The 20,986-nt window shown below is 39.5% G+C and overlaps 1 protein-coding gene across 11 annotated transcripts in view; it reads right to left on the bottom strand.

Annotated features, from left to right (window-relative positions):
• The window catches only part of LCA5L (lebercilin LCA5 like), a 49,294-nt gene that overhangs the window by 26,914 nt on the left and 1,394 nt on the right, over positions 1–20,986 (bottom strand). For 4 of the 11 annotated variants that reach the window (XM_037014721.2, XM_017677455.3, XM_037014723.2 and 1 more), the window contains exons 2-6: positions 20,459–20,539; positions 16,045–16,376; positions 15,560–15,703; positions 10,240–10,754; positions 8,183–8,320 (exon numbers count right to left, since the gene is read on the bottom strand). In XM_037014721.2, coding sequence (XP_036870616.2) covers positions 8,183–8,320; positions 10,240–10,754; positions 15,560–15,703; positions 16,045–16,366 — 1,119 coding nt within the window. In that variant the 5' untranslated portion in view covers positions 16,367–16,376; positions 20,459–20,539. The remainder of the gene's footprint in view (positions 1–8,182; positions 8,321–10,239; positions 10,755–15,559; positions 15,704–16,044; positions 16,377–20,458; positions 20,540–20,986) is intronic. The other 7 variants (XM_037014717.2, XM_017677456.3, XM_037014719.2 and 4 more) reach the window with 7 other exon arrangements.

Below are 20,986 nucleotides of genomic sequence, written 5' to 3'. Positions count from 1 at the left end.
TTACATAATGATCTTGCCAGGTACTCTTGGCCCTTCTGTTTCATTACATTAAATATATCATGCTACTCCCTTCTGGCCTGTAAGCTTTCTTGTGAGATGTCTGATGATAGCCTGATGGGTTTTACTTTGTATGTGATCGTTTTTCTCTCTCTGGCTGCTTTTAATACTCTGTCCTTGTCCTTGATCTTTACCATTTTAATCAATGTCTTGGCATTGTCTTCCTTGGATCCCTTGTGTTGGAGATCTGTGCACTTCCATGGCCTGAGAGACTATTTGCTTCCCCAGATTGGGGAAGTTTTCAGCAATTAACTCCTTAACAATACTTTCCCTTTTTCTCTCTTCTTCCAGTATCCCTAAAATGTGAATATTGTTTCATTTGGGTTTTTTCTCTCTGTGCCTCAGCTTCTTTGTAATCCTGTTGTCTAATTCCTATTGCACTTACTATCTCCTGTACCTCATCTAATATGCTTTTAAATCCCTCCATTATATGTTTCATTTCAGATACTGTGTTTTTCAAAGTTTTTCTTTCTTGAAGTCCTCCCTGAGGTGTTGAACATTCTTCTGTAACTCTGTGAACATGTTTATGATTTTTATTTTGAAATCTTTATCAGGAAGATGGGTGATTTGTTTCACTTAGCCTTGTTTCTGGTGTTTGTGGGATTTTTGTTTGTACCATGTTCTTTTCCATTTCATATTCCTAATGATTACTATGGAATAACAACTTTGTGTAGGCAGCACCCTGTAGTGCCCAGAGGCTCTACTCCCTGGAGCTTCTCAGCCCCTGGAATGATGACAGGGGTCACAGGTGAGTGGTGCCAGTGCCTGATGGGAGGAAAGAGGTCTTCCCTGCTTCCTGGCTGCATTGCCTGCATCCACTGCTGCAGCCAGTGGGCCAAGCATGCAGTGAGGAGTCTCTATGCTATGTACACCCTTGTAGCTGCTGTAGGAAGGGCCACCCTCTGGCTGGCCTGGTGTGATGGCAGGGGCAGCTGGTTTGCAAACTGGTGGTGGCTGGAAGGAAGGAGTGGCAGGCTGTGTATCACAGTAGGGGGCTTCAGCACTGCAATGTCAGCCAGGGGGATGGAGTGTGTGAAGCTCCTGAGAGTTCCTAACCTTCTGGGCTGAGTGTGCTGGGACGATTTTGTCAACCGTCCTTTCTCCTGAGCAGCAAGCTCTGTATAATCCTTGCCCCTTTAGCAGCCCTCTTGCTGTTGGGAAGTCTTTCAAAGTACCCACCTTTCTTTTGTCCCAAATGGCTGGTTGTGGGTACCTGTTCTCCACAAGCAGCTGGAATCTGAATCTCTCCGAGTATTCTGCCTGTCTTTGCTTTCCAATCCCTGTAGTCTCCACAGTACCATGTAATGTGGGTTCATGCTCCTGGAGCAGATCTCCAGAGGTGGGTGTTTAGCAGTCCTGGGCTTCTACCCCTCCCTGCTCCATTTCTCTTTCTCCTGCTGGTGAGCTGGTGTTGGAGGGGAGGGCTTGGTTTCCACTGGATCATGGCTTTGTTACTTTACCCTTTTTCATGAGATCTTCTCTTTTCCCCAGATGTAGGCTGTCTGTTGCAATAATCTTTCCAGTATCTCTTTCAGGATTAGTTGTATTTGCTGTATTTTCATGTTATATGTGGTTTTGGGAGGAGGTTTCTTCCTCACTTCTCATCCTGCCATCTTGTTTAATCATCCTATTTTACTTAGAGTTTTATGTGGAAATTCTGTTCTTTGGTTGGCTTCTTTCTTGAATGGGAAGGCAGGCTGTTTCTGGGTAAATCAGAAGGCCTTGTTGATGGGCAGGCTTCACTTTGAGGTAATTATTTAATTGAGTGCCTCCCAAGTTTCAGAACTTATTATAAAGGGCTTTAACTCTGGGATACCAGCATTTACACCAGTTTCCCCATTTCTTCTCATGCAATTTATTCATGTTCTAGGGGAGGAACCACAGACTTTATGGCTGTTGGAATATGGTGGGCTCTCTGATGCCATGTGAGCTTTTGAGGCGGAGGGTGGGCAGGTGAGACAGAACAGTCAGTTCGTGTTCTCAGAAGTTCTCACTCCTGTCCCCCACAGCTGCCTACCACTGGCCTCTCCAAACACCTCCTCTTTTGGCTCCCACTCTGCATCACCCATTGGAATGCTTCCACCCACTTTGTCTTCAGGTAAATTGTGTCCAGATCTCTACTGTTTGCTGATGGCTTGTCCCCAGCTCTCTTTGTTGTTGTGTATCTATTTTCTTTCATAGTCCTTACTCATTACTTTCACAGGGGTTTTTGAAGGGAGGGAAGTTAGACACAGTTTATCACTACTAACATTTGAGGCTAGATTGAACAATGTCTTTCTCAGCCCAAATTAGAATCCCTGTTTATCTGCTGGTGAATGTGGCTTGGGGCCCCTACCTCTTGTGACTGCAATAAATCTGATTCCTATAAATTCAGATTTCATATGGGTGTGGTCAGGGTAGTGGAGGTTTCAAAGCTTCCTAGATGGTTAATGTGCTGCCAAGTTGGAGGACCACTGCTTCAAACAAACACAAGGATGGCTGCCCCAAGGCTGTGCTCCTGCTGGCCACCTAGGTTGATTCTGAGATTGGGGGTTTCTCTCCCTATTCTTGTTACCTTGCCAGCCCTCATTCTGTGCTGTGATTTACTGTGTCTGGTTTCCCCATCAGTCAAAAAAACCCTGCTTTTTATCTTACAGAAATTCTCTGGCATTTCTGGTTTAATTGTGGTATCCTTTCTGGTGTTATAGGTTATTATAAAAATATGTTTTCTGTCATTTCTATGGAGTTTTGGCAGGCAGGGATGAAAAGCATGTACTTAGCCCATTTTCTTGATCTGTTTCAACTCATTTATGCATAAAATATGTAATTTTTCTTACTTTTTTCCCCTTTGAAAAACTTTTATTATAAAAATATATAAAAGTAGAGAGAATAGTATGGAGAAGCTCCATGAGCTGATGAATGGCTTCACTAATGGACAATTCATGCTCTCTCCCTCTGCATACCCATGCTCTTTGATCTCAGTCCCCAGCTGCAGATTGACATTCTAGACATCATAGAAATCTAGACATTGTATAACTTAATCTGCAAATATTTCACTGTGTTTCTATAATGGACAAGGGCATCCTTTTAAAAACCTAACCACAATATCAACATTTAATCTACAAAAAACCCTACATCAATGGTAATCCTTTAACATCATCAAATCTCCGGTTTGTTTCACATTTCTCCAACTGTCCTATCTTTTTTTTTAATGTTTGTTTGAATCAGGATCCAAATAAGGTCCAAAACATTGAACTTGATTAATAAGTCTCTTAGTCTTTGTAAAAATTTGTTTACAGCTTTACTGATAGATCCCATATCTATTCACCCTTTCAAAGTGTGCAATCCAGTGGGTATTTTTCTCTTTTTAAAGTAGTGGTAAAATTCACATAACATAAAATTCACCATTTTAATCATTTTCAGTGTCCAGTTGAGTAACATTAACTACATTCACATTTTTGTGCAACCATCACCACCATCCATTCCCATAGCTCTTTCATCTTGGAGGAACTGAACTTTGTCTCCTTTGAACAAGCTCTTCATTTCCCCTTTCCTCCAGCAGCAATTATACTCTGTGTTTATGATTTTGATTACTGTAAGTACTTCATATCAGTGGAATCATGCATTCTTTTTTGTGACCAGCTTACTTAGCATAATGTCCTCGAGGTTCATCCATGTTGTAACATGTGTCACATTTGCCTTCCTTTTTAGGGCTGAGTAATATTCCACTGTATGTATACACCCCATTTTATTTATTCATCTGTTGATGGGCACTTGGGTTGCTTTCACATTTTAGCTATTGAGAATAATGCTGTTATGAATATGGGTGTACAGGTATCTCTTCAAGATTCTGCTTTTAATTCTTTTGGGCATACCCAGAAGTAGAATTGCTGAATCAGATGCATTTTTAATTTTTGAGGAACTGCCATACTGTTTTTCATAGTGGCTGTACCATTTTTCATTCCTCCCAACAGTGCATAAGGGTTCCAGTTTCTCCACATCCTTCTCAACACCTGATTCCTGTTTTTTTATAATAGCCACCCTAAAGGTTTGATTTGCATTTTCTTAATAGTTTAGCATCTTTTCATGTGCTTATTGGCCATTTATATATCTTTTTTGGAGAAATATCTATTCATGTCCTTTGCCCATTTTTGAATTGGGTTGTTTTTTAGTTTTTGAGTTTTTCTCATAGTCTCTTTTAATCTATTAAATTCCCACCTCATTTCTTTTATTTGTCCTGCTTTGCTATTTATTTATTGTGGAAATTAGGTTTTGTGTTGTACTGTTTCCACAGTCTGATATTGCTGATTGCATCCCTGCAGTGCTATTTATCACACTCCTTTGCCCCTTATATTTCTTTTAAATTGGTAGTTAGACCTAAATGTTTAATCAGATCTAGGTACCTTTTTTCAGCAAAAACACTCCATAGGTGGTGGTGTGTATATCAGTCAGGAAGTGTATAATGTCTGATGGTGTCTCTTTTGAGATTCTAGCAGCCATTATGATCATTGCTTAGATGCATTAATTCATTAGGAGTTCCAAAATAGTGATATTTTAATCTTAGCATCCTTTCTTCATTGTTAATTGGAGTTCTTTTATAATCAGAGTTTCCCTCCTCAGAAACTCTACTGTGAATACAGGAAAAATAAAAATAATTATTTTTCTTTATTTACCAGTTTTTGAAACAGTGTGCTCATTCTCTAGTATCCTCTAATGTGACTGACTCATCACTGAGGTGTGTGTTTTGTTTTGTTTTGTTTTGTTTTGTCTCACATTCCTTCTCACATGGTCTTTTTTTTTTTTGGTATCATTAATCTACAATTACATGAGGAACATTATGTTTACTAGGTTCCCCCCTTCACCAAGTCACCCCCACAACCCCATTACAGTCACTGTCCATCAGCATAGTAAGATGCTGTAGAATCACTACTTGTCTTCTCTGTGTTGCACAGCCCTCCCTGTGCCTTCTCCCATATTATACATGCTAATCATAATGCCCCCTTTCTTCCCACACCCCTTATCCCTCCCTTCCCACCCATCCTTCCCAGTCCCTTTCCCTTTGGTAACTGTTAGTCCATTCTTGGGTTCTGTGATTCTGCTGCTGTTTTGTTCCTTCAGTTTTTTTCTTTATTCTTATACTCCACGTATGAGTGAAATCATTTGGTACTTGTCTTCCTCTGCCTGGCTTATTTCACTGAGCATAATACTCTCTAGCTCCATCCATGTTGTTGCAAATGGTAGGATTTGTTTTCTTCTTATGGCTGAATAATATTCCATTGTGTATATGTACCACATCTTCTTTATCCATTCATCTACTGATGGACACTTAGGTTGGTTCCATTTCTTGGCTATTGTAAATAGTGCTGTGATAAACATAGGGTTGTATCTGTCTTTTTCAAACTGGGCTACTGTATTCTTAGGGTAAATTCCTAGAAGTCGAATTCCTGGGTCAAATGGTATTTCTATTTTGTGTCTCTTTTGTTTTTAAGTATCATTATGAACTTGAGGATTTCTCTTTATTTGATAAGTTTAAATCCATGAAGTTGTCCTTGATTCTCAAAGTGCATGGTCTTTGGCTGGTAAGAATCTATTCCAGACAGCTCCTGAGCCTCTTTGATATTACCCTAATAGTTCTTCATAGTTTCCTTGATTTTGTATTACAAAACGTTGTAGGCTCATGTGGCCTACTTCATGTAGCATGCTCTAGGCCTAGAATTTTTTAAGGCACCGTGGTTCTTTTTAGTGGGGTATGGCATTTGAAGACCATAATCTGGGTACTAGGAATATTCATAGCTATTGAGTTGTTCACATTATGAAATATGTATTCATTTCTAAAGATAAAAGATATTACAAATTCATACTTTCATTTTAATTCACAATCAAGACTACACGATTTTTATTTGACCTTATCTTACTTCACTATTTTCTTCCTTCCATTCCCAAATCCCAATTCTCAGTGACACCAATGTAATTCATTATGTGCTTTATCCCTTAAGATACACTTAACAGTCTCAAAATAACCATATCAACATGACCACCAAGAATGCATTTCACTAGGCAAATGCAGTGAAATTAACATGATTTAAGCTGCTTGGAATCATGTCTCTATTACATTATTCCAACATGAGAATGCACAGTGGGTTCACTGTTTTCATTTTACTTTGGGATTTTAGGGAATAAAGAAAAATTCTGAAATGTCCTAAACTTAAGTGATATAAGGGCCAGAGAATGAGAGAGACAAGTGAAGGTCATCAGCCAATAGCTGCAGTCCACAGCTAAACCAAAAACTTCACGTTCCTGGATGTAGTCATCTAAACAATTACCTAGAAGGTCCCCAGATCTACTACAACCCCCTTGCGTGTGAACAGTGTCTGAATTTCTTCAGCAAATAATCCACGAGCCTTCTCTGTGGACTAACCACCTGTTCCCAGACTTTCCCAGATTTGCATTTGCCCACCTTCCTTATCTGTAGCCAAAGTGAATTTGAATAACTTTCTTTCCTTGAGACCCCTCATAAATATTCCCTGTTTCCTCCGGAGTCTGGCACACAAGCTCTTTCTGTTAACAAGCCTTGCTGCTGGTGAAGCAGAAACTTCCTGTCCCAGCACTCAGTCCTGTTCTGGCTGCACCTATAATGGCTCTATAAACCCTTTTATTTCAGAGATCTCTTGATCTCTAGAGTTTTTGATTTGTCAATACTTTTCAACTTTTTAAAATTTAATTCTGTTTCATAATTATGCAGAAATACTTACATGGTTCCAAAGTCAAATCTACCAAAAAGATATTCAAAGAGACTTAGGTTCTATAACTATCTGTGTTCTACTCTATTATCTCCCCATTTCCATTGTTATTCCTCTATTGCTTTTCTTTTAAAATATAAGCAAATATATGGATATGTTTGCATCGCCTCCTTTTCCTAAATGGTGCCTACTACACACTTTCCTCCGCCTTCGCTTTACTAACATATCCTGGAGTTTCCTCCACATTACTATATAAAGAGTTTTCCTTCCTTTTAACAGATGCACAGAAATCCACTGTGTGGAGGAAGTATGTTACTTTTTTTTTAAAGATAGATTTGGATTTTACTATATACAAAATTTTCTTTCTGTTCGTTAAGCATTTCATTAAGTGCTAAGCATTTCTGTGAAAATTGTTTTCTAATGGCTGCATAGTATTTTTATGCATATGGCTGCATAGGAAAGCACACAATTTATTTTAAAATTCCTTGATTGTTTCTCCATATGTGTGTGTGTGTTTGCCTCCACCAGTGGATCTAGAGGCCTCTCCTGTTAGATTTCTAAGCTGGTTGCTATGGCCACACCCATTTTCTGGCATATTCTGAAGTTTCCTAAGACTCCAGAGAAGAAACAGAACTCTTTGTCCAGCTTTACAAAGGGTGAATTTGCATCCATCTTCCTCCCCCTCATATCTTTCCTTTGCCTCTGAGTTTTTGATTTGTCAATACTTTTCAACTTTTTAAAATTTCATACTGTTTGTCTCTGAGTGCTCTAAAAGCTCCTGGGAAATCTGAGTTCCCCACCTGTCATAAAAGAGTTAAAGATTCTTGTCTTAAAGAATCAAACAAGATATACTAACTGAAGATTGAAAGAGCTCTATTTCTTAAGCGTCTTATTTAGCTTTTCCAACTTGTTGGACATTTTAGAAATCTTGAAGGCAGAAAGATAGCAAAAGTCTGAACAAATAAATATTTTTAATTCTTATTTTTAAAGCACACTTTAAAAGATTTTGCAAGCATATTTGTAAGTGAGCTTTAAAATAAATTTCTGGGACACTAAAATTACACCAAACCTTTAATGTTATAAATTAATTTTTAAATTTAAAAACTTCTTTTGGGATCCATTAGAATGTTAACTAAATATTATTTCATGTGAAGAAATAAAAATAATTAGTCTTTGGTAATGAATAGAACAGAGCTTTAAGTTTTCTAATTATTCACATTCACCAGGCTAAATCATTATAATAATTTCAGATCCTCTATCTGTTCATCTGGTTGCAGAGAAAAAGGTTAATTTGAGAAGCATATTCCTAGAGTTAAATAATTTAAAGATATAATAAGTATAAATAACTGATATTTTGGGGAACGGAATTTCACAGATTTTGCTACAATTTGCTTTAAAAGAAGTACCTTAAGTTTCTGTTGAAGGTGTTTTACTTCCACTTGCAGAGTCTTGGTAGCTGTTTGAGCAGCTAAAGTCTTCCGATTCTCAACAGCCAACTGCCGGTTAAAGGCTCTGTTGTTCAACCCTAGTTGTTTTTCTAAGCTCTGAAAACAGTAAATATTTCAACTATCACATAACCAATGTCGTATTATTAGAAAATTCAATTGTAGTAGAGTTAATTATATTGATGACAAGTGGGAATTTTAATAGTTTTAGTGGATGGCCTGTATAATAAGCACATACATTAGAACTAAATATAACTACACACACAAAAGGCAAAAAAAGCCCAGATTCTAATGCTAGAGAATAAACATGTTTCAAGCCTAATGTTTTTTACACTCTAGAATTTGATAAAAAATTTTTTGGAACAGACCTGATAATCAATAAAAATAACCAATGTCATACTTTAAGCAGTTCTGCAGAAATGAACTGTCCTGCCGTCTTGGCATAGGGCAAAAATCTTTCAAGCCTCACTCGCTAAAGGGTCGTCTGACATCGGTGCAAACTGTCCTGGACTGTGATTCTGAGATCAGGCCCATTGGGGGCTCACAGAGCCACACCCACAGAGGAATTATAAGACAGCGAAAGGAATGACTTAGCCCAGTAACTGCCTACACACAGGGCTCAGCATGCCTTGCTGCCGTATACCACCTTCTCTCTGGAATGGGAGCTACTTTATTGGAGAGCTGTTTGATCTGGGCTCTCACAGAGGCTTGGCCAAGGCCTTTGGGTTTTCTTTTTCCACAGCATGTGGTTTCTCCTATTATAACATTAATACTTTCTCATTTAAAAAAAGTGGGAAATATGGTAAGCTAAAAGTATAATATAATCACTAAAAATTCCACTTTCTAAAATATTAACATAAAAAAACCCTACATGTTTTGACCTATGTTTTTCCCCAACCAAATACCCTATAACCAGTGAAATCTCCCATACAACTGGGTGCTTCTGAAAAGAAAATAATTAGTTCTTGAATTCTTTTTAGTTTTGGTTATAGATATAAAAATATAACATAAATGTTAAACGATTTATGTAAAAACACATAGATGAGTTAAAATGCATTTACTTTTACATGACAGACATGCTTAAAGGGACCCAGTATTACCTAAAAGGCCAAATAATAGAACTCTGGTGCACTAACTACATGAGTGAAAACAAGTTTGCTTATTATTTTCTGTAGCTCACATATCTGTTTTATGTGAGAAAATTCTCTTTGAAAGTAGAGGATTTTACCAAAGAAGAAATAGTAATATTAAAAAATGGGTCAAATGAACTTGGTATTTTATTATTTTAAGATCATAAAAAAATACTTGTCTCTCACTGTCATGTATTAAGGAATTAAATAGTAAATTAATTCCATTTGTGTTTATGCCCATAGAAACCAAGAACTGTCTCAATAAGAGACAGAACTTTCAATATTCTCAGGGTGCTTTCCCAAATCATCCCTTATGATATAATCCCCAAGCTTTTGTCAGCCATGAGCTATTGAGGAAAATCAATGGATTTATTTCTTCAGTGATTTTAATTCCTCTTTTCTCCCTGTTCCCAGTCGTATTAACTGGAAAAATTTCTATTTCTCAAATACCAACCCTGGCTGTGTGGCAGTGATTGACAAATTGGTTGAGGGACGATGAGGCAAAGGGGGCGAAGCACCCACTGTTAGGTCTATAGGGAAGCGGCCTTCCAAGGAAGGTTGATAAGCAGTGGGTTGGTTTCTAAGAGGTTGCGCACAGGCCAACCCAACCTTTTCAGCCCCTGACCAGCCCCTGACTGGTAGCTGCCTTAGAGAACAGTGACTTCCAGGTAGGCGAGCCAGCCCCAGAAGGGGAGCTGGGAGCGGGTCCAGTTCTGAGCTGTTTCTACCTCTCCTTCAACCCCACTACCCCTCAGACAATATGGTTCATGTGGCCTGCCCAGCGAAGCAGCTGGTGACACTTCTTTACACAGGGCAAATATGACCCATATGTACCCTCTCCATATTAATTCTGGAACCTTAAAAATTTTAGGCCTCTGCAATACAGACCTGTATTTTTTTGTTGTTTGCCTCCATTTTTGTTGTAAGAATAGACAATCTTCGAGTAAGTTCTTCTCTCTCCTCAAGATTTTTGTCTTCAGAAAGTCTCTGCAGTTCACGCAAGGCATCCTTAGTCTTCAGTAGTTCGCCATCGATCTCCCTAAGTTTCCTAGATACAGTTCTTTCTTTTTCCTGGGATTTCCTGAGTAGCTGCCGTAAGTTTTTTACTTCATTCTGATGTCTAACCACAATTTGAGGTAGATTATTTTGTGAATTCTCATATTTTCCTATAGTTTTCAAGTGCCTGAGCTGAAGTTGTTTCAAAAATTGGTTTTCTATGACCGTGGCCTCCAGTTTACGATGTATATCAGCTAACTCATTTTTTAGCTCTTTAACCTTATGAAGCCTTGCTGAGAGTATGCGACGAGTCAGAGCATCTCTTCTTTGGTTAATCACATTGGTTTGAGAACTTAAAAATAGTGCATTCCACTTGTGCCTTCTTTCAACTGAGATTTCCTTCTGGCCTGTGTAAGCAGATAATCCAGTCTGTTACTAGTGCTATGTATATAGATATGCAGGTATATGAATATGTATGCATGTGTGACACCCACCCTGCACACACATACAAACTAAAAGGGTAATGAACTAACATTTAATGAATACCCACACTTCAGGCTAGGTACTTTATATATAGATAGCTCACTTAATACAATTCTTTAAGGTCAGCAGTAGTCTGTCTTACACCTGGAGATTCTAAGTCACTTGTCTAATATTATATAACCACAAAGTGACACAGAATGGATTATAAGCCAGGTCTAATTTGACTCTAAAACATGTATTTGCTTCTATTACAAAAGTTATACTAAAAACCATAATAATAGATAACATTAAGGACTCATCATACATTAAACATTGAACTAAATGTTTTATGAAGATAATCCGATGTAATCCTTCCAACAGTATGCGTGTAAAATTGGAGGTCAACATTATATATGAAGATCTCACATATTCAAAAAGACCCTTAAAAGCCATTAACCTGCTTAGAGTATAAATACAGATATTCCATCTCTCAATAAATATAACACAGCCAAGTTTTCCTCTGTTACTTTGGGCACTAAATGAAGTCATTGGTTGGCTGTGTTCAGTAATCTATTTTAAACAAGAAGTATCCAAACAATATTATGCCAAACTTATAAGCACCAAACATAACTGAATTTGAGTTATGTCAAATGCATGAGTAACATCATTATATTGTCCCATTTTAAAGATGAACAAACTGATGCTTAGCAATGTCACTTTCCAATGGGCCACAGCTAGTAAGTGGTGGGACAAAACCAGGTCTGTGTGCCTGTGCTTCTTACTATCCCTTATATATGTGTATCTGTGTATGTATATATGTATGCACACGTTAGTATACACATTAGCATATCTGTGTTCTGAGAGAGACTCAAACTGGATTCTAGAATCTAAAAAAATGTGCTCCTCATTTTGGAGTGAGAAAGGCGCTTACTGGCCAATGGCCCTGAGTCCTAGTCTTAAGCTATTGGGCCAAGTGTGGACCTGGCATCTGAAACACTGGCTTAATGTGTTTGGGATATGTGGTAGGAGAGGTGATTCTGTGATGGAAATGAGCTAATAGAAATAGAGGATGCTTTCTGGGAAGAAAGCATTTGAATCTTGAGTATGATAGACCACATAGATTTGAGAATGATCACAGTATGCCTCACATCAGTAACTGAAGGACTGTCTTGATAATTATGCTTCCAAAAGTTTCTGTTTTCCTACTGGGAACAATTTAGTAGGGATTATGGTTGACTATTGGAGTGCTTTGGAATAGGCTTGTAAGCACACTTAAAACTGGAAAGTTAACATCAGACTGTTGGCACCTCCTAAGGCCAGTGAAGAGGGGTCTGTAGTTGTGTCAAGGCCAGGCACTTGGGCCCTGGCGAGGGGAGCCCTGGACCCAGGCATTGTGGATCAGGCTGTCATGTCCTACAGCGTGTCCAGCATGACTGGACTTGACCTCAGCTTGTAATGCCTTCCAACTCTTGGGTGCTATGACCCGGGAGGAGAAAGGGACCTCCTGGAGACTAGAGGATGAGGGGTGGTGGGTTACATGGGAGCAGTCAGCAGGAGTGGGTACTGGGGGACTAACCCCCTGGCCATGGGAGTGCTGGACAAGGCCCCAGGTCTAGATGTGCAGAGAGGCACGGGTGCTTGGCAAACAGGCTGTCAGCCTTTGGAATACTGCACGGGCTTAGACAAGGAACACATAAGTGATGACAGTGAAGGACCGGAGGCCCTTCCCTGGTGTTGTCTGTGTAAGGCCCCCACACTTGCTTCATCCCCTACACATGCCTGAGACTGAATTTCTTGTCTACCCTAGTAGGTGTGTGGGAGAGGACGAACCAGAGTTGACTACTTCAGAAAGGTAAATATACCTCTTGCATTTGAGTGATATAGAATAAATTCATATTATATACTATATGTATCACATATACTTATATAATAATTCAGGCTAGGGAACACTGAAATGGGGCTTTATCCTTAGTGGTTTTATATCTCATTATCTTAACCTATACATAATAAGAGTGGAAAAATGTACAACTGGTATCCCATTTCTCACAAGGAGGCAGGTTTTGCTAAATGATTAAACTACTCTTAAGGTACCTGATTTTTAAACCACTAAGCTACAACACTTCAGTAGACTTAATTCACCAAAAGCATGTATATTTAAGTTCAGAGTCAGCCAAAATGTGCACCTCACATTCCTTGAGGTAACTGCTCCTGAGCAGGCCTGAGCCTGTGCCCACTCATCTCAGGGGCTGCGGGTTCTCCCCCTTCCTAGGCCGGGTCTACAGGCTCACCCTCAGCCCTCTTTTGTGAGGCACCGTGGTCCAGCTCCGGCTCTTCTCTGCCCACGCTGGTTCCTCCCTGGCCTCCCCGGCCTCCCCATAGTCCCCCGGGTCCTTCTCTCTGGCCTTGCTGTCCTGTCCCATTCCTTGGGCTGTGCCTTCCACACTCTGGGGCTGGGATGCTCCTTATGCTGAGCCCGCTGGCTCTGCCCTCCTCTGCCAGGTTCTCTCTCTCTCTCCTCCAGGCCACCTTAGAAGATAAAGTTACTTCCTCCAAAGATCAGGGTAAGAAGGGGTTCAAAGGAAGGCCCTTCCCCTTTGTTCTGGGCTTCTGGTGTTGGTCTGCCGGAGAGGGCCTCTCTTGAACACCATCTACACCCACCAGACTGGAGACAACAGGGCAAAGCTGTCCACAGTGGTTCAGTGTGGTAAACTACTTCCCTTTTGGTATTCCAGTGTTGGAATGATTACCGCACATTTTGGTGCTGTGCTGACAAAACACATCAGTGGAGGACATATGATTGAGAATTCTGAAAGTACATTTTCTGCAAAAGAAGGAAATAACTAATTTTTGAAAATCAAATTGTAGAAATATATTGCTTGCTGTTTACATCAAGTAAATCTCCAATATTTGAGCAAAAATCTTATCAAATTGAAGTCCTCATTTCACCCCTATGGTTTTCCTGTTTTTCTGCCATAAAATGTTTTCATCAATTTTTCTAAGATGGGAATTGAAAATAATCTCTGATGTTATTATTCTTTAGTGAATTCTAGGTCTATATAGATGGTTTATAATCCAGTGTTAGCAGCCTGTGAGGGTCAGAGGTTTACTTTTCATGTATCACAAAGCTGAATGGAAACTGAACATTTCTTGAGAAGGGACTGCACTGGCTAAAACATTTAAGCCTCTTTGTTTTGGGTTAGAATTGTATTACCTCAGAATTAATTAATTACTTGCTGCTTAAATTTCTTTGGCAAACACTTGCAAAACACAAGCTATAAGGGGGAAAAAAGAATAAGCCAAGGAAATACTCTATCATTCTGTGACAAAGTTTGATGCCACAATTAGTGCTTTAAGTTCATCACACACTGGTGAAGGATCCTAAGGGACATATAAAAGCTGAGTTAAAGATGCATTCAAGATTTATTTAAAATAATTTCAGTGTATTAATACACAAGAGTACACATGTGAGAGCAAACTTTCCACTCAGATAATGGAATTTAGGATTCTAGTGCACTGTGAAATGACTAAATTAATTTAGCTTGCTCCCATTTAATAACCAAGTATCTTGCTTAAAGGACTCAATAAATATTTGTGGAATATTTAAATGAGGAATTAGCTCTAAAAAGTGAAATTATAAGGCACTTAGAACTCAAAATGTGTCTGTTTCTTATAGAAAAAGTTTTATAAATGCTAACTACCCTTCACAAAAGCATAGAATCACTATAAAATGTAGTGTATAGATGGACCCAGGCTTTTTCAGAATTTTTGGGGGGTTATATTTTATGGTACAAATATAGTATTTTTCCATAGGACTCCCAGTAGGGTTGGGGAGCACACTTTAATCAAAGTCAATTTTCGTAGTGAAATATATGACTATTCACACCAGATGAAGTAAGATTAGTGTCCTGTCAGTTCAAATCCAGTTTTGTTGTCAAATCAGTTTCAGTGCCAACGATACGATGTTTGGTTTTAGAGCTTTGTAAATTCCAAATGTGGATAAGGGACTGTAACTGTAGCACCTAGCCATGATATATGTTGTGTTGTGATGATCTCTTCCAAATGCCATGAACAGACTTCTTTTGACAGAGTGTCCCACTGTGAAAGAAAGAACTGGACCTTTCATCTTCTGCCCTGGCCTCATCAGTGGGTGTAGGACTCCCACCTCTCTAGAAAGGAGACGTCTAACCTTTTGAGAATCTGGTGAAACTGTGGGTCCTTCTCCCTAGCAAGGTCCACAAACACGAAGAACAAAAACTATGAAGAATTTGATGGGGTTCACAGACCTGGGTCTTAGATTGAGAATCTCTATTCTATAGCTAGGAATAAGAGGAACTGAAGATTCTAGATCATACTGAAGTGGCAGAGGAGGTTATAAGCATACCTGGTCACAGCAGGCTGGGGGCAGGAGACCCTGGGTAACCCTGACAGATGTGCTCCACATATCATGGACTCTTAAAGTGTTTCCCAACTGTTGACTGATGGCAGTCCTGAGGGTCACAGTAAAAAGAGTTGCGGCCATTTCTATATAAGGAATATTTACTAGTCTGGGATTGCTGAAAGTGGGAGGGAGTAATCACAGTCTGGGCAGGGAGGCAGGGAGTGAGGAGATGAAGGATATAACAAGGCTAATTCCAGTTTGGACAATTAGGAGCGCATGGTCTTGGTACTTTTAAAATCCACAAGGAAATGCATTAATAATCATTTTTTGAACCACCTGTTTCAAAAGATTGTCTTTGCCAATATGCCTCACCAGACTTGGAGATCATCTTGGGATGCTGGGACAGGTATTTACAGTTCATTGGCGACGTAAACCTTGATTCTTCAGCTGAGATGAAAGGCAAGAATCCAGTGAAATCCAAGTATTGTGGCACTCTGTAACAAGGCCACCTGTTAACTGAAAATGGAACTAACTTATCCATTTACACTAGGCTTCGTTAGGAGGCTCCAGTAGGGTAAGTCTTGCAAGAGGGTTTTACATTTTAAGTGTAACTTTCTTTGTAATTCTTATTTCTCTATTTCCTAATTCTTTCTAAAAAAGTGTACTTATAATACACATTTATAATATTCAAAATATGGTAAATATTATATTTAAATTACATATTTCATAAAATTACATATTAAATATTTACATATTTACAATATGGTAAAACAAGAGAACTGAATATGGACCACTTCAAATAAATAATGTCATTATAACCAGAAACATGGTCTTGGTTGGGAAGTTTTGCTTCTTACCTTTAGGTTGGGAGATTTTAGAGAGATTATACTTATTCTTTTCCTTTTTTTCTTTTGCCACAGGCTTTTCTAAATAATTTGTATTAATAGCTGTTCCTGAACATTCAGCAACAAAGTCTTCTGAATAATCATAATGAGAAGTTGAACTGCAGGAACACTGAGATCTGCTATACTCAACACTCTTATCAGAAGCATTACTGTTCCTTGGAAAATCAACCGTGCCTGGGCTGCTCCTGCATTCTGTAGACCTCCTACTGTTTGCTAACGCCACCCTGGAGAAGTGTTCATCTGTATCTGTTTCTGTTGTATCAGCCAAAGACATAGTAAACAACCTAATAGAAGAAGAGTATTTTTACATTATAGCTATTGACATGGAAATGAACCTATGCTTTATTATATTTAACTGTAAATGGATAATTAGGAATGTGAAACAACAAATTATTTTGAAGTGTTTTCTGGAAAAACGTCAGTTTGATTTTTACATTTTTTTCTACATAAAATATAAGAACCCTGAGACTGAACTTTGGTAAAATTATATTCACAGGTAATATAAGATAAAGTTCATATCAAAGAAAAACAATGATGACAATTTATGAATTAGTGAATTACATTCTCTTAAGAATGTTGGGATTTTTTTTGCCTTGATTGAAACTGAAGAAAATGACAATACTTGGTAAGTGTGGATGGCTGGTATGAATGCAACACTTAGGAAATTCAGACATACTTCTGGAGATACACACACTTTTATTTACTAATGATGAAATCACATACCTTTGAGATTAAACATACAGAATACAGTCGACAATTGGCCACCACCAGGATAAGGAGTGCTGCACCCCAAGTAAAAAATCCAGGTATGATCTTTATTCCCCTAAAACTTAATACTAATAGTCCATTGTTGACTGGAAAGCCTTACCAATAACACAGCTGATTAACACATATTTTGTATGTTATAGGTATTTTATACTGTATTCTTACTATAAAGTAAGCTAGAGAAAAGTTTTGTCACAGATCTCCAAAAATTTTTCTAATATACTTATGAAAAAAATCCCCATGATGCTCAAGAGTCAACTGTGTAATTAACCAATCTACTCTTTTCTAGAGCTAACATTTATTCTAATGTTAAAATAGTGGGTTCCAGTAATGTAAACTTGATCCATGATTGTATGTTTTTTTTATATTTTATTTTTATCTGATATAGTTGATATACAACATTATATTGGTTTCAGTGATTTGACAGTTATTTATATTCTTATGGTAGAATGTCAACTAATAAATGTTGTCATTGGTGGACATAGCTAGGACAAGGCTTGGTGGACACAGCTAATGACTATGACAGCTATCACAGGGGAGGTGGTTGAACCAGGCAGGAGCTGGCAGTGGATGCTAAAGGCCAGTAAATTTGATAGGAATAGGATCTGGCATAATACTAATCAAATACAGAGGGGAACTTGGTGAGCGTTAAGAAACCTGGCAGACACCACCTTGACCTGCACGTTATGGTGATGTGCAGGTGGACCTTATGTGCCTCCTGTGACTGAAAAGGGCACAGTCATTTCTGCAGTCTTCCTGCCAGGAGCACAGCCTGAGACAGGAAGGAGGAAATATTCCCCCAACCCAGATCGAGGGTCTTCCTATAGCATGAAAGGCATGAACTCTACCAGGAGCTGTTTGACACAACCTTCAGCAGAATGTCAAATGAATTTAAAAGCTCTTCCCTTCATTTGTAAAAATACTATTATTTAGGTAAGATGATCACCTATCTTAGGGCTTTCAAGAACACTATTTCAAACACTGTATCCACTTTTAAGAGTATGTGTTCCACTCTGCTTCAGAAATGTTGTCACTCTAATACTGAAGAAGGGAAGTTCAAGAGTTCATGCTGATTAAGGAAGGAGGAAGGGTGCTCTAAAAGGAAAAAGGCTTGTGTGGCAAAACAACTCACAGTACCTTCTCTGCCAGTACAACTAGGTGTTTGGCCTCAAATGTTTAATGTATGAAATTAGCTGACTGTTCTGACTTCTAAGGTCCATTCCAGCAAAAAAGTCTGTAAATATGCTTATATTATCAGAAATTTTAAGCTTTGACAATGTGTTAATGTGCCAGGCTCAAAGTTTGCATGGTTACAGACAAGTTATGTAGGTTGTGATCATTTAAGTTTTGTATAGTTTATTTTTGGCAAAAACTTGAATTTATTACTAGTCTGAGCATCCCAAAGAAGTGCCTTCAGGATTAGAAGCTGGGAACCGTGTCTACTTCCACCAACTGGTGGCAAATGCAGTGTGCTTCCCAGAGCTGAAGGAAAATTTAAGGTGAGTTCTAGGGCTAAATTTATAAACTTTTAGCTTCCTCTCCTGGCCACTACTACACTTCTATTTAATTTTTTGTGTTGACCTGATTACCGATTTTTTACTAGAATTTTCATTCTATTTCAATCACATTGTGCTAAAATACCCCACACTTGAAACATCTTCCAGATTAGAGTGTTCATTTCATTCACTCTTCCAATACACAGTTGAGTGCTTACCCCATGTGAGGAGCCATGTGAGGTTGGGGTATATGAGCACCAAGAGAAATGTGCCTGATTTCATGGTTATATGTTGGGAATAAAATAATCACAAGAGTGACTGTTATATGTGCTTTAAAGAGAGACAGCTCTTTGAGGACATGACAAAGAAACCTGATCTGGACAATGACCTGGGACGTTCTACAGAAGTGCCATATGAGTTGAAATGTGAAGGGTCAGAGGGCCTAACTAGCAAAGACCAGTGAAGTTGGGAAGGAAGAACACTGCTGACAGAGGACAGGGCTTGGTGGGTAGAGGAGGCCTGTGGCTGGGGCCCAGTGAGAAGGGCCAGTGGTTCCAGGTGGGTCTCCAAGGTAGGGGGTGCTGAGCAGCTGCAGGGTCATGGGAGGGCATTCTTAGGATTTGGATTACTAATCCAAGAGCAATGGGAGCCTGCAGTGAGCAAAGAGGAAGGCTGGGGAAGGCATGGTATAATCAACTCTGCTTTCTGGAAAGGTTACTATGGCTGTAGTGTGGAGAACAGAACAGAGAAAAGCCAGAGAGTAGAGGATGGCAGAAGGCTGGATAAAGGCAGGCAGCAGCTTGGACTAAGGTGCCAGTGATGATGAGGAGATGTAAAAGAGGCACAGGAGACACTGTCACCAGGGCTTGGTGACCCCGATGCTGGGTGTGAGGGAAAAGGACACTGAGAAAGCTTAGGTTCCAATGGAGGAGTCCCATTTGGATTGCATGCTCTTGCACGTGCCGAGTTGGAGGTGTCGGAGAGCTATTAGGAGGCAATGCCATTCTGTAGCTGGGCATTAAGGTCTAGCTCAGAAAAGAAGGCCAAGCTGGAAGGATAAAGTTGGGGATCAAGAGCATATTAAGATGGTGGGCATGGATTTGTGCCTAATGTCAGAATTTGGTGGGTATGGGGGACAGCAGTGAAAACATACTGACCTTTGAGGAACTGCAGTGTTAAGGTACCCAGGAGAGGAGGGTGAGGCAGATGGCAGCAGGAAGAGCAGAAGCCTAGGGGTCAGTGAGGGTGCAGAACCAAGGGAAGACGGAGTTTCAAGAGGGAAACGCGAGCAGCACTTGTCAATTTTAAATTCTGCTGAGAGATTGAGCAAGATGAGGCCTGGAAATGTCTGATTAGTGGTTTCCATTTTAGTACAGAGACAAGGGTGGAAGGCAGACTAGAACTGTTGCAGAGGATGAGAGACTGGGCAATCAGTGGGAAATGAAGGGGAATGTGGGGTCCAGGAAGATTTTTTTCTTTCTTTACTGATGGGAGCCTTGAGCATGTTTAAAGGCCATGGGCAAGAGCCAGTTGAGATGGACTAGGTGATTATACAGGCAAGAGGAAGGACAGCTGACAGTGACAGTATAGTTTTTGACAAGTGGGAGGGGATGAGATCAACAGGAAGGGGTGGCCTCAGATGGGAGGCAGATGGGTACAGATGTAGGTAAGGCTGCCGTTGTGGAGAGAGAGAATCCCATCCGATAGCTTTAAGTTCCTCTATGAAGTGACAGCACCAGGGGCAGGTGGGAGATCAAGTCTGAGGCAAGTGTAGGTTCTGCAACATCCCATAGACCCTTTGCAAGGCACAGCAATTTTGCTGTGTTACTTTGGTCAATAGAGGTTTTATTTGATGGAGAGAGAAAAAAATGGGAGCCAGGGGCTTGATATTGGGAGGGTACAGGTGTGTGGGGGCCATTCACTTCCTGAGGGCAGGTGCCTGTCATATGAATCACTGTATCACTGCCTAGAGCCTCAGCACCCAGGTCCTCACTAGCAACATCAACAGTACAGGGGCAATTGTTTCCCTCCATTTCAATTTGCTTCTTCTGGTGCTAAAAGAAACAAGAGTATGGAACAAACTACCATGACTTTTCCTCACTTACCATAAAGTTCCGAATTATCTTATTCCTCTGAACAGTTTTAAAGTTCTTGCCATAGTTCCACCCAGGGACACTGTCATGTGCCTAAGAAAGTGAAGGGGTATCTTTCAATTTTTGGCTTGTTAACAATATGGTCCTTATGTAACTTTGTCTACCTGGTTTAAAGTTGCAACTCTCAAAATGTGTACTAAAGGTGTTATATTTTTATCTATGGAAACTGTAAAACTCATATCCTTTTTTAAGAAAACTTATTCACATGAAATATCAGAGAAAGAGAAAACAGTGTCAAGACTGTCTAACCTTAAGGCGGGAAGGGCATAAGCAGGGATGCCAATTAGGAAGCTACTGAAAGAATCCAGGCACCAAGTGATGGTGGCCTAAGCCAGGGCGGTGACAGTGTGTGTTGGGCGAAATGGTAGGATTGTGCATCTAAACTGGGTGCATTTTGAAGGATTTGTTGATAGACTGAATGTGGGAAGGGAAAAAAACAGGAGTCACGGAGGACTTTAAGGCATGCACAACTGCTAGTTT

The sequence above is a fragment of the Manis javanica genome, chromosome 3 (genome assembly GCF_040802235.1).
Source record: "Manis javanica isolate MJ-LG chromosome 3, MJ_LKY, whole genome shotgun sequence".
Classification (NCBI taxonomy): Eukaryota; Metazoa; Chordata; class Mammalia; order Pholidota; family Manidae; genus Manis; species Manis javanica.
The sequence above is the reverse complement of the archived record's forward strand: the minus strand, read 5'-3'. Positions and strand labels throughout refer to the sequence as shown.